The 14919-nt window shown below is 35.0% G+C and overlaps 1 protein-coding gene across 1 annotated transcript in view; it reads right to left on the reverse strand.

Annotated features, from left to right (window-relative positions):
- The window catches only part of SEMA3E (semaphorin 3E), a 370394-nt gene that overhangs the window by 73656 nt on the left and 281819 nt on the right, over positions 1–14919 (reverse strand). The window contains exon 5 of the mRNA XM_007944913.2: positions 2231–2324. Within this exon, the coding sequence (XP_007943104.1) occupies positions 2231–2324 (94 nt within the window). The remainder of the gene's footprint in view (positions 1–2230; positions 2325–14919) is intronic.

Below are 14919 nucleotides of genomic sequence, written 5' to 3' on the forward strand. Positions count from 1 at the left end.
TATATATATAAAAACTGCCATTCCTAAGATTTAATTCCTACTACCTAAGTATAAACAGATTTAGGCAAATCTACTCTCGTTTAAGAAGGAGCTCTGTCGACGTAGTGATAAGGCATTTGGCTGCTAACCAAGAAGGTCGTTGGTTCAAACCCACCAGCTGCTCCATGGGAGGAAGATGAGGCAATCTACATCTGTAAAGATTTATGGCTTTGGAAACCCAACTATGAGTTGGAATAGAGTTGATGGCAGTGGTTTTAGTTTTTGGTTTTGGCCTCACTTAAAGTTCCCTTCATATGCTATTTATATACACATGCACATATACACGAATGGTTTGGTACAGCAAGCCAAAATATTTTAAGATAATGTTTACTTTTAAAATATTATTATTTTAAAAATTACACCTCTTTATTCAGGCACCTTAAAAACTTAATTATTATGTGAAATTCTCATTTTACAGCCTTTAGTAAATTGTAAAGCTGAAGTAGATCAAACTTATTAATAAGAGCAAATATAAGTATTTTCCTATAGAAATTTTTAAAATATTACTTTTGGGAGCCTGAATACCAGTATTGGGCTAGAGGAGTATAGGGCAGGATGTAGAATATCAGAATCAACTGTCAGGAATAAGTGCAGCAAACTCTATATTCTCCAGAGTATACTGTAATGTCCATATCAAATCACAATCAAGCATAACATATTTTGATTCATCATTAATGAGGAGTTTTAAGCTTAACTATGTACAAGTAGTCTCCAACTTAAGATGTCTTTGAGTTATGATGAGCCACCCTTGTGACCAACTGGGATTTTTTGTTTTTGTACATCTTATCATTAGCGATATGTACTACATGCAATAGTGCAGTGTGTGATTTGCTGATGTCATCAATCTCAGATATTCACTTACAGATGCTCAAAAATTGGATTTATAAAGAAACTGATAATGAAAGACAAAAATAATGACTAAAAAGAAAAAGTAATAGTTTTTGACTTTCACTTAAGTCAGAACTGATTTATGATGAAGTCAGCAGAAAAAAACCCCACCCTAAGTTGGAGACTACCAGTGTTTAGAATATAAAATCTCTAAATTTTCTTTTTATATGATCTTATTTTCTATAAATATGCCAATCTCATATAGCAAACGTGTTGAAAATGTAATATTAGGGCCTAGTTACATCTATGCTGTATCTATATCAGAACCTATGAAACGCTGAGAAAACAGAATCATTCCTATTAATACCTATGTTCGGTGTCAGGGATTGTGCTCTTCAATTTTATACCTGAGAACTCATCCCTCTGTCAATACTATGGTGGAGCACTTTAACAAGAGTGCCATTTTCAGCCTCAAATAAAACTAAAAAACAAAACAAAAAAAAACCCTCACTGCCATCAAGTTGGTTCTGATTCATAGGGACCCCTCCTTGTGTACCTGAGGTGGTATCTCTATGGAAGGAGGCTCCCCAGTCTTCCTTCCAAAGAGTAGTTGGTGGATTTGAACCACCAGCCTTCTGGTTAGTAGTCAAATGCCTTTGGCACTATGCCACCAGAGCTCCAATAGTATTTAAAAAAAGGAAAGAGCACTTTACTGTGTCTTAAGTGAGGTTCTCAGATGACTCATTTGAATAAATTGAATCAATTTGAAAATCTAGATCAGACATGGTCATCCTGTTGCATACTTCAAATGTGGATATTATTCAATAGTTTGAACTGCTCAACCTTTATAGTTCACATTCTAGATTAACAGGAATTTAGATCCATAGCATTGAAATTCTCAAATGAGAGTCTTTCTGCTGAATTCTAGTGACACAAAAAAAGGCAAGGAAGAGAATATTAAAAGTTCCCCTAAAGTCACAGAGTATATCAACGGTAATGAATTAATGTATGCTAAAATAGTTTCGTTTTTTCAGCTAAAATTTTAAAAACTATTCATTTAATTGCATATTATGAATAGTATTTTTTTCAATGCAAAATGTGCTATATCAGTTATTAAGACACTTTGTTTTTCCAGAATGAGACACATATACTTCATAGCATCTGTATTTATTTTACAGTCAAATCAGCTCAAAGTAGAATGGTTTGAAATGCAATATTTTTTCACTCCACCCTCCACCCCTGGCACTGACAGATATGACAGGGCAAAGTAGACAAAGAAATGCTGAAAAAATGTACTGAAGCTGAAAAATAAGTTTCAAAAACAATATGAATGCAAGCTGATTACAGTGGCACAGATAATTACCAATTAAAGTGGAGATGAAGGAGGAACTGGGGTCAAAGGGACATCTGCCCCTTCCTCGCTCAGATCTGTGTGATTCCAGGTGAAACAGGGGCTCCTTAAAAGAAAACCAGAAAAGCCATTAGGAACCCATAACTTTAATAAGAATCTGATAACTGAGATAAAATGTATTAAACCTTGATTATTTATAAAACACTTATTGTAAATAGGACCCCAGTGAGTAACATCAAGTTATTTAGGAATAAACTGGATTTTATAAATAAGCACATGAGTTTTACACACCTCTCTGTGTTCTCTCACTCCTCCTAGAAAGTACACAGGTGGTAAAATGAATGAAATTAGCAGTCTTTACCACTGGATCAGATACTATTAGTTGTTCTGAAATGTGTCAGTTAAATATTCCAATGGAATTAAAACATGTTGAAAGAAGGTTACAAAGAAGGAGATTCAATGTTAAAAATGGAAGTGTACTTTTATTGCAGAAAAGATATAACTCATTTTTTGAGTATTTTATCAGATAATAGAATTCATTGTTAATATTTAGGAAATTTTATTTTGAATTAGTTTTACTCTTCACCATATATTCTTTGTATAAATATCTAATATTTAACAATTGAAAGAATGCATATTGTAGAAATAATTACTGCACTATAAGTAAATAAATAAAGGTCATATTCTGATCAATATTTCAGTGTCTGAAGTCACAAAACTGGGATATTAGAAATAAATATTTCCATGAAAAACCACTCCTTTACTGGCACATAACCACAGAACTTTCTCTGAATGTTCCCAGATTTCAAAATTCTCATTACATGCTATTTTTATAATTAATTTCCATTAAGTGTACTATAAACAGTTTGGGTAAAAGAGTTTGGAAATGAGACAATAAAATCAATATTATAAATTCTGTGGAGAAAACTATTTTGCAATAAAATAAGGTGATAATTATTGTTGTCAGCCCACCGTGGGGTCTATGAGCAGCCCTGTCCATCTGTGACTCATACCCATAAAGAATCTTATAGTTTTACAGTCTTAAACGGTGTGTGAGCTTCTCTCTAACATGATCTTGTCTTTTCTAGCCACTAAATTCATTCCAAATTCTCTGCTCTGTCTCTGTCTGGCCATTCTTACTTAACTCACTCTTCTCTGCTCTTCTAGTATCCTAAAGTCGCCAATCTGATTCTGCTGGCGCAAAACTTACCCGGTAAATGTAGAGTTCAGGGGACTCCTATTACTCTCCAGTATTATCTACAGAACTGAACTGTAGCCTATAGAACAAATGTGCCCTCCTGACCCAGAAGTGTGGCTTAACTGATATTTTAGGTCAAAAAGTTTTACCTTCTTAGCCACTATGCACTAATTAATAGAGAGGGAAAGGATGCCAGTAAATAATTGGAGGGATTTTTGTGTTCACTTCCCACAGATGACAAATTTGCAATGGCATGAAGAGAAAAGTTTGTTGAAGTTAGAATTCTTGGTCTGCCAAATTGCTGAAGGGGTTTCAATTAAATTTGCAAAACTTACCATAACATTATATGGAAGAGGAAGTGATCGAGTCTATGAATGTAGTACCTGTTTGCCTCTTTTGTCATTGCCACATTACAGAATATTTGGGGAAAATTAGGTAGGGTTACAAGTGTTATATTTGTTTTAATGCACTCACTGTCTGGGTCATAGAAAGCTGGTGAAGAGATACACTTATCTCCTATCTTAGGACCTCTATAGCTTAAAAATTCTGTGTGACTCAACTTTTGATTTCTAATAATTACTTTTAATAGATAGAATTAGACATCTTAAATAGAACAGTTGAAGTTGTAGGGAAAGACAGCACATTTTTTGTTTATTCAAGGAAGTACAATACATTTATTTAAATTTATAGTATAAAGTGGATAAAACAGAGAAGGAAAACTGAAAGAACTGTCAGATCAAGATAATCTCATGTTTTGAAGAACTGCAGAATTAGAAGAAAGAAACAAAGTCAATTTTTCTTAAAGAAGTGACAGGTTTTCATAAGTATAGATCATAATCTAGGCTCTAAAGGCTATTGTTGATTTGTGAATTTCACCATGTGCTTGAGGCATCAAATGTCTGTTATATCAATATATTCATTTTAAGATGAATGGATTGATTCCAGAGGAAACTATATTCACAAAGAAGTCTGTAGCACTGACATTTTTTAAAGAATTAGGTAAAATGCAGAATAGCGACCCATGTTGGGTTTCCAACATGGGAAATTTTTACCAAAGTAGATGACCCCATCTTCCTTCTGCGGGGTGGCTATTGAATTTGAACCACCAACCTTCTGGTTAGCAGTCAAATACATTAGGCACTCTATCACCGGAGCTCCTAATTTAAAGCTCAGAATTATTTTAGAAATTTTAGTTATGCACAAGGAACAAATCTATGCAATACATAAATTGAGTTGAGTGTCTGAAAGAACATACTATTTTAGGAAACGTCGAACTTGACTCTGAAAATCCTCATGAGAGATATGTGCCTCAGGTCCAGGCTCAGATGTACCTTGACTGAATGCTTCCCACCTTTAATCAAGACAGTACAAAAGCTTTCTCTCATTGACTTGATTAACAGCTAAAACTGGACCTACAAGTAGACCTTTTAAAATATTGAACAAGTTAAATTGAACTTTTTCTTATTTGCTTTTTGCATCACTGCTAAAAATAAATTTTTGAGTATCTTAAAAGAAATAGATATCTACCACTTTCATTTAAAAAAAGCAATGTTCTGAAATTTCTGGTTTTTCAATCCACTATTGATCTTAAAGCGATAAAATACTGGAATATCCCTGCTTTAGGTAAGTACACTTCTCTTTGTGTACAAAGGGAAGAAAGGCCTAATTACTTCCAGAATTTTTCAAAATATTTCCTTTTTACATACACTACGACTCTGAGAGTCAAATAATGCAAAACAGGTAGACCAAGTCCAATTAGATTGTAGATTAGGACAATTCTTAAATTTGAACAAGTAAATTCTAATGGGTATTTTGAAAATTGTAGTATTTGTAACAAAATAATGAATAGTTGTATTGAATATCTGAAAGTTCTACAATTCCCATGTTTAATCATTTTGTCTTTGACCATGTTTCCAGCCTTGGCTAGCATTTTAATTGCTACATTTGGATATTGTTTTATAGCACAAAAGTTCTACATTTCTTTGTATTAATCAGAACATATCAGGTTTGTCCACAATAGTGTAATAAAGGAGCTTTCAATATTTTTTATTTGAATCATATTTTTTACTTGAATAAAAAAAAAAAAAACAATATTGGTTTTTCACTTTATTTTTGAGTTCCAAAGTTAAATGAAGTTGTAATAGTAATATGTTGTTTAGTTTTTATCACAAGGGGTATTTTGATGTTATCACTAAAATAACATATGATAGTTAAAGCTAGTAAAGGGCTGACATTTCTCACTTGAGTGATTAGTCGCAATTTTACCTCAAGTTATTCTTATAACTTAGCCCAGCCTAATTTGTTGATAAAAGTCACAGCGTTATCATAACTGTTCAGATGCCTGTGACAAATGCATGAGTAATCTTAATACATTTTATCTAAGCACATTATGTACAATTATAACTGCAAAAGATATTTACTTGACACCTCATAGAAGTTTAAAAAAGAAATCCACCCTGGAATAGGTAAGAGCATGAAATTATTTTGGGATTTAATCTGGAAATACCATACACGACAAACGGCACTTTGCAGGTATGATTAAGTTAAGGACTTTGAGACAGGAATTATCCTAGATTATTCTGGTGGGCCTTATGTAATCATAAGGATCTTTAAAAGAGTCAGAGTAGGAGATGAGATGATGGAAGCAGAGAAACAGAGTGATGTAAGAACTTGGACTACTATTGGTGACTTTAAAGAATGAAAAACAGGGCCATGAGCCAAGGAATGTGGGTGGCATCTGGAAGTTGTAAAAAACAAGGAAATCGATTCTCCTCTAGAGCCTCAAGAAAAAAATGCAACTCTGATGACACTTTGATTTTAGTCCAGTGAAACTCATTTCAGACTTCAGACTTAAAGAATTTTGAGGTAATAAAATTGCCTTGGGAGCTCTCATAGCATAGTGCCTAAGGCACTTGACTGCTAACCAGAAGGCTGGTGGTTCAAACCCACCAGCCACTCCTCAGAAGGAAGATGGGGCATCTACTACCACAGTGATTTTGCCTCGGAAACCCAAGGAGGGGTCACTATGAGTTGGGTCCGACTCGACGGCACATAACAACAACAACAACAAATTTGCCTTACTTTAAGCTACTAAATTTTATAATATATTACAGCAGCCAAAGAAAACTAATACAGCTCCTGTTAAGATACTGTTTCATACATAAATCCTTTCAAATGGTGGCTCCCTTTTCTCCCATACTTTATATTTCAAGAGACTATGCCTATTACTTGCATTTCCATGCAAATTCCATACCACTATACTACAAACCATTGTTATCAAGACTTACGTCACCCATCTATGCAATCCTTTAACTGTCTTTGTCCCTGTCATCCACTGAAATCTAGATCATACACTGTCATAAACCACTGCTTTGCAGGATTCTTACATCTTAAATCTACATCTTAAATACCAGGGAACTTTGGCATCTATGTGCCCCTTCCACTATTGAAGCTCATGGTTCCTATGTCCTCAGTGGTAATGATCTTCAGGACCACTAGCCTTCATTCACAACAAGAATGCCATATTGTGAACCTTCTCATCCAGTGCAACTGCTCAACTGTGAAAAAAAAAGCTTGACTATTCTTTGGTCTCATCACAGCCTCTCATCCCTCCAGCTCCATCAACTGATTATTCATACCACAATATATATTCTTTGACCTCATACCAAACCAAATCAAACTCACTGCCATCAAGTTGATTCTGACTCATGGTGATCCTCTTTGGGTTACTGAGGTGGTAAATTTTTATGGAAGTAGATTGCCCAGTCTTCCTACCACAGAGTGGCTGGTGGGTTTGAACAGTCAACCTTCTGGTTAGCTGTCAAATGCCTTAGGCACTATGCCCCAGAGCTCTTTTTGACCTCACACAGACCTCCAAAATTAGGACTCTTTTATATTTTTCAAAAGACAACAATCACTTCTCTTCTTCTCCCCCTTCCATAGTCAGCCCTCAACTTCTTTGACCATCATTCTCTCATCTATGTGTCTGCCTTCTCTATTTCTAGGCTACTGTTAAGTGCAGGAGAAAATCACTAAAAATTATAGAACAGTACCTACCTCTGAGTTTGACTCATTCCTCAAAATTGCCAAATAATTTATGTGTTTCTCTAGTTAGTTATTTTTATAATTCCTTTGAGTTGCTGTTTACTTAACACTCTAATGTATAAAACCTCTCTTACAGTACTCAGCAGGCAATCTCACATTTTATGTTTGAAGGGGTAAACAGGTTTCCATCATTCATGTAATTATGTAAAAATAAATATTCAATGTTGCCTATATGTCACATCCTGAGCCAGGAACTGGAACTACAACAGTAAATGAAATAAAGGCCTAAGCCTCTTCATTCTACTGTTTTCACAAACATACCCCAAGTGGACTTTTCTCTTTGTTTTACAGCTCCTTTCTGAAATATCTGATACTGTTGCCTGCTCCTTGGCAGTTCTTTAATCCACTCCATTACCATTTATCATCTTGATTTAAACACCAGCCATCTGAATAGTCTCCCCAGTCCCTGTCATCAGTTCTACTCTGCTGCTGAATTCGTTCTAAAATGTGAATTTAATCTTATCATTCTCCCACTAAAATCTTTCAATGACTTCTCATAGTCTCCAGAATAAAGTCTAAAGTCCATCAAATTTTATATAAGGAACTTTATACCAACGTCTTTCCTTATGTCTAAAACACTACTCTTATAGTCTGTGTACCATCCATCCATTCTGAACTACTACTAAAAAATAAAAACCCACTGCTATTCAGTCAATTCCGACTCATAGTGACTCCATTGTTTCCAGGGGTTTCCGAGGCAGTAAATCTTTACCGAAGTAGATTGCCCAGTCTTGCTTCCACTTGGGCTACTTAGGACTCTGGATATCTTTTTCTTGGTCTCACTGGTGTATTTAGGCCAATAATGCCCACATCATCTTAAAATTTCAGCAAAGACTTCACCATCCCAGAAATTCTTATCTGACTCTTTTGCCAACCCTACTACCAGTTACTTTTGTCTTTTCTGTCCTTCTGTAATATCATAGGGAGCTCTGGTGGCATAGTGCCTAAGGCATTTGACTGCTAACCAGGAGGCTGGTGGTTCAAGCCCTGTAGCCACTCCTTGGAAGGAAGGTTGGACAATCTACTTCCGTAGTGATACTGACTCAGAAACCCAAGGAGGAGTCACTATGAGTGGTATCCAACTTGACAGCAGTGAGTTTTGTTTTTTTTAAATAATATTGTACGAATACCTCTTTTATATTATTTACCACCTTGAATTAAACTTCCTTAATGGTTTGTAGGAACTCCTTAAGGAAAAAATCCAGGTGACATTTATTTTTTAATCCTTTATATCAAATAAAATGCCTGGTACATAATAAAGCCTGAAAAATTGTTTATTTTGTTTGAATAAATATAATCTTTCTAGAAACAGTTCTCTAATCTCATTTCTTATGTGACCTTAGTCTTTTTTCTTATAGATCCAAACAAACTCACAAAATGTAAGTGTGCTTAGATATTTTGACATACAAATTATTATGCTGTACTCTCTGTGCTACCTTGGGGCTGCCTAGATAGCAACATTATATATTTTAGTAGGATTTCATTGCCATTGGCTTTAGTGAAAATAAGTATATTGCTAAAATAACTACAGAAAGAATCGATGTGTTAATAGATGTGTTTTTAATTTCTTCCACGATGGAAATGAAGCTACCCAATGAAGATGAGAATATAATTTTCATATTTTATAATTTGTGATGGACTCCTGCCAGTATATTATTGCTTCAAATGGATATTCCTGAATTTAATATCAATCCAGATGTTTAAAAATAAAAATCAAAGATTGAAGAATTATAAAGATGATGTATTTTATCCCTAAAGACCTTGGTGGTTAACAGTATGCAGTTGAAAACAGTATGGATGTACAATACGGAGGTATAATCATTTGTTACTTAAGGTTTCCCTCTTTCCACATGGCTGATTTTCTTTTTAATGACTTAAAAGCATTCTCTCTTATAAGTGTGTTTGGTAATGAAACTTCAATACTGAATTGAGAGTAAAGGCAGAGTTGTTCTTAATTTTTATCAAATTATTGACTGGACAGTATTACGTTTGAACAAAGTAATTGATCTTGTTGCATGATTTTAGAACATAGACTTTATTTTTAAACTATATATGACAGAACGGTACATTTATCCAATAATCTTAATCTCTCAACTCTCAATATGGTATTTTTGCAACTTTATACAATTGAGATGTGGAAAATGTTTAAAAGAAGAAAAACGGAAGAAAGTTGACCAGAGACTAGATAGACTTGATTTTATAATGGAAAAAAGGCAGAAGATTGCAAACTTTTAGTGCTTTGCTTTGCATACATAAAACTAACTTCCAAATTAACTGTAAATTTAAGAATTCAAATTTCTCACGTTAATTTGAAAGTTCACTGTAGGTCTTAAACACAGTGTTTAATTTAGTACATTCTCAAATGAACTCCTAAAAAGTGAGTAATATAATTTTCTTCTGTGAAGTGGAATTCAGCAACCAAACCAACCAGAAAAAATCTAGGCATGATGACATTGTCAATGACCCCAAAGTAATCGCGTTTATGGTTCAAGCACTGTGCAATGTTGGTGTTTAACCCTATCAAGAATGTTTTACACTGCTTACACTGGTTTTCCTTTATCTATGTTTTAACAGCTGGAATTTCTGCCTGAGTAATGTGGTTCAAGTTTACAAGACATAACTAGTATTAACAGCGTGGCCTGCAAATTTGTTTCAGTGTAACATGGCGAAGTTTTTCAATATATCCTCCCATGCTTGAAAGAAAGCAGGGCATCTGGTGTACAAATGTGAGCAGGTATACATATGTTCATCACAAAAATGTCTATGAATTACAAACGGTAGATCTTTCCAGGGGAGTATTTCTCTTTGGGAGCTCTAGTGGCTTAGTGCCTAAGGCATTTGACAGCTAACCAGAAGGCTGGCAATTCAAACCCACCAGCCACTCTTCAGAAGGAAGATCGAGCAATCTATTTCCATAGAGATACTGACTCATAAAACCAAGGAGGGGTCGCTATGAGTCAGATCCAACTGATGGCAATGAGTTTGTTTTTTTGTTTTATTTCCCTTTAGGCCTCAAGGGAAGACTTTAGAACCCATTAAGCCTGTTGTAAGCTTACAATAGGTGTGAGCCATTGCATATCAGGTGTTAAGTGTGATGCCTAATAAATGAAATGAAAATTTCATGAACTTATATTATTCTTGCCCTCATTGCCACTGGGATACTCTGAAAGATGTCATAAGGAAACTAAAACACTACAAGTAGTACAGGGCAAATCAAATCATCATTGATTTTATTAGCAGTTTCTAGTGATTAGAGAAAAAGTAGTAAAATACACAGGGCTCATTACATATATATTTTGCCAACAATAAAAAAATAAGTAAAGATACAGTTTTGATGAATTATGATGATACATCCAGATGAATTATGGGAAGATATCAAGAACATTATCCATGAAGAAAGCAAGAGATCACTAAAAAGACAAGAAAAGAAGAGAAGACCAAAGTGGATGACAGAGGAGACTCTGAACCTTGCCCTTGAGTGGAGAATCGCTAAAGCAAATGGAAGAAATGAAAAGGTAAAAGAGCTGAACAGAAGATTTCAAAGAGCAGCTCGAGTAGACAAAGCCAATTACTATAATGAAATGTGCAAAGACCTGGAGTCTGAAAACCAAAAAGGAAGAACACGCTCAGCATTTCTCAAACTAAAAGAACTGAAGAAAAAATTTAAGCCTCGAGTTGCAATATTGAGAGATTCTATGGGCAAAATATTGAATGATGCAGGAAACATCAAGAGAAGATAGCAGGAATACACAGAGTCACTGTACCAAAAAGAACTGATCGATCTTCATCCATTTCAAGAAGTGGCATATGATCTAGAACCAATGGTAATGAAGGAAGACGTCAAAGCTGCAATGAAAGAACTGGCGAAGAACAAGGCTCCGGGAATTGATGGCATACCGATTGAGATATTTCAACAAACAGATGCCCCATTGGAGGCACTCACTCAGTTATGCCAAGAGATTTGGAGGACAGCTACCTGGCCAACTGACTGGAAGAGATCCATATTTGTGCCCATTCCAAAGAAAGGTGATCCCACAGAATGTAGAAATTATAGAACAATATCATTAATATCACATGCAAGTAAGATCTTACTGAAGATAATTCAGAAACGTTTGCAGCAGTATATTGATAGAGAACTTCCAGAGGTTCAAGCCGGATTCAGAAGAGGACGTGGAACAAGGGATATCATAGCTGTTGTCAGATGGATCTTGGCTAAAGGCAGGGAATACCAGAAAGATGTTTATTTGTGTTTTATTGACTATGCAAAGGCATTTGATTGTATGGATCATGACAAATTATGGATAGCATTGAGAAGAATGGGAATTCCCGAGCACTTGATTGTACTCATGAGGAATCTGTACCTTGACCAGGAGGCTGTCGTTCGAACAGAACAAGGGGACACTACATGGTTTAAAATCAAGAAGGGAGTGTGTCAGGGTTGTATTCTGTCTCCACACTTATTCAATCTATATGCTGAGCAAATAATCCGAGAAGCTGGACTATATGAAGAAAAATGTGGTATCAGGATTGGAGGAAGAATCATTAACAACCTGAGATATGCAGATGATACAACTTTGCTTGCTGAAAGTGAGGATGACTTAAGGCACCTACTGATGAAGGTTGAAGAATACAGTCTGCAGTATGGATTACATCTCAACATAAAGAAAACAAAAATCCTCACAACTGGACCAATGAGCAGCATCACGATAAATGGAGAGAAGATTGAGGTTGTCAAAGAATTCACGTTGCTTGGTTCTACAATCAATGCCAACAGAAGCAGCAGTCAGGACATTAGACGACGTGTAGCATTGGGAAAGTCAACTGCGAAGGAACTGTTTCAAGTGCTGAGGAGCAAGGATATCTCCTTGAGGACTAAGGTGCGCCTGACACAAGCCATGATATTTCCAATCACCTGGTATGCATGTGAGAGGTGGACAATGAATAAGGAAGACCAAAGAAGAGTTGATGCTTTTGAGTTGTGGTGCTGGCGGAGAATGCTGAAAGTACCATGGACTGGTAAAAGAACTAACAGATCTGTCCTGGAGGAAGTGCAGCCAGAATGCTCCTTGGAAGCAAGAATGGCCAGACTTCATCTCACCTATTTTGGTCATGTTTTAAGAAGGGACCATTCCCTGGAGAAGTATGTCATGCTTGGTAGGGTGGAGGGTCGACGAAAGAGGGGGAGGCCTTCAATGAGATGGATTGATATGGTGGCTGCGATGATGGGATCAAGTATAGCAGGGATTGTGGGGCTGGCGCGGGATCGGGCAGTGTTTCGTTCTGCTGTGCATGGGGTCACTATGAGTCGGAAATGACTCGACGGCACTTAACAACAACAACAACAGTTTTGATTTATAAATGTTTAGAATAAATCATTATTATTTTCACTTTAGCTCTTTACATAGCAGCTATTTGATAATGGGTACTACAAATTACTTTTGAATGTGATTCCTTACACCATTTTTATTCTTTCTTTTGTCAAGTATCTATTCAAAAATTATTTATTCAAAATATTAAAAGATTGGATGAGGAAATAGAAAAAATGCAAAAGAGTAAATTGTTGATAAAAGTTTTACATCTACAAGTTTGTTTAGTTGCTTTTTTAAAAATCTTTATATTTTTAAAAAGCAATATACCATTTATATAATATTTTAAAATTGAGAAAGTATTCTTGCATGTATTATCTTGTTTTATCCTCAAAATGAACTTATCCAGTTTTTAGAATTATGCATTTATGGATGCAAACATAATTGAGGTGTTTCAATCCACTATAGTTATTATCCTTGTTTATGACACTGTCCTTTAGTCAGTAAGGCCCTCTTCTGTGGACACCCAAGTCTACATAATGTAATCCCTAATAGCTTTGATAGTTTTGAATTATTACAAAAACTTTAGTACTCTGAACACTCAGAAAAGCATTTCATAAAAATTCTCAAAATTCATTGAATAAGTGCTTTCTTGTTTTCCATAAGAAAATTTTCAGAACTTTAAAAAATCTTAAAATTTTGAAGATAAAATTTTGCAAGAAAATTGCTGTTGTTGTTAGCTGCTGTGGAGTTGATTCTGACTCATGGTAACACCATGTGAAGTTGTTAAAAGTGAATAGTTAATTTTAAATGAGGAGACAAGACAAAATCATTCCAAAAACTACCAAAAATGAAAAATGTAAGAGGATATAATATGAAGCTATTGGAATTTTATTTGAGAAAGTAGCTCCAAAGCTTTTACTTCATAAATCTATAGCACTTATCAAAGCAAGATATGAAAATAGTTAAATAATATTTCACTGATAAAACATTGATGATCCTAATCTAACCTCATTATGGGGAAAAAAATTATAATTTAATTGAATATCTCACAGATTTTCTGTTTCTATATGTAATGTCTTCTTCAAGAAATTCTTTGGGAAATGTTATATATTTCTCATACATCACCAACTATATTTAAGCACTGTGCCAGTAGGGATACAGAAATAGATGTAGATGTATATATGTATTTCCTGGACAGTATGTTATGTTATGTATATACCTTATGTTATGTTATGTATATACCTTCATCTACTAAGAGGGGCTAGAAACAATGACACTCAAGTAACAAAGAGTGCACTTAGCGTGCAAATCTTGGTTTCTAAATGCCATTCTCTAACTAAAGGAGCCAGGAGTCCATAGAATAATGGCCAATTTCAATGCCATAGGCAGGAATGGTATAATAAAACTGGAACATGCAAAAAAAAGTAAGGACATATTCAAAGAAAATGATGGTGGTATGGTAAAGGACACAGGAGCCATTCTGAAGGAACTCCCAATGGCCAAACTTTTAACTAGTTGAGGTGAAAAAAATAATGATAGTAATAGATTATAATTCTAAAACAAATTCAATGTCCATGAACCAATGCTGATATAAATAACTGAATAAATAATCAAATGGGGAGAAGTGACAGCTTCTCCTTAGAGTATAATTTCAATTAATAGATGTAGAAGGAATAGTAGCAATACAAAATCACTATTGGTCTATTGGTAAAAATTGTATAATAATTATTTTAGGCAAGAATCATCAATTAGTCATAAAATTAGTGGGTAAAAGTATGAGGAGAAGTAGGACATTTGTGTTCTCTCACAGTATCTCCCCACAGACAGTAATTTAAAAGGGAAAAACAGTAGACAGCCCCTTAACTAAGTGATCTGTGTTGGATGGGGTTCTCTAGAGAAACACAAAAACCAGCAAAGTATATATATATATATTTATAGAGAGAGAAAAAGAGAGAGAGAGAGAGATTTATCTTAGATAAATGGCTCACAAACGTATAGAAGTCGGCAAATTCAATCTGAAAAGTTCGTCTCTGGAGGGGGATGGGTCCCAGGGCCGTCTGGCTTTCACACGCACGGCAGAGGAGTTCAAG

Source organism: Orycteropus afer, unplaced genomic scaffold (genome assembly GCF_000298275.1).
Source record: "Orycteropus afer afer isolate SDZICR_OR568_19922 unplaced genomic scaffold, OryAfe1.0 scaffold00007, whole genome shotgun sequence".
NCBI classification, from domain to species: domain Eukaryota; kingdom Metazoa; phylum Chordata; class Mammalia; order Tubulidentata; family Orycteropodidae; genus Orycteropus; species Orycteropus afer.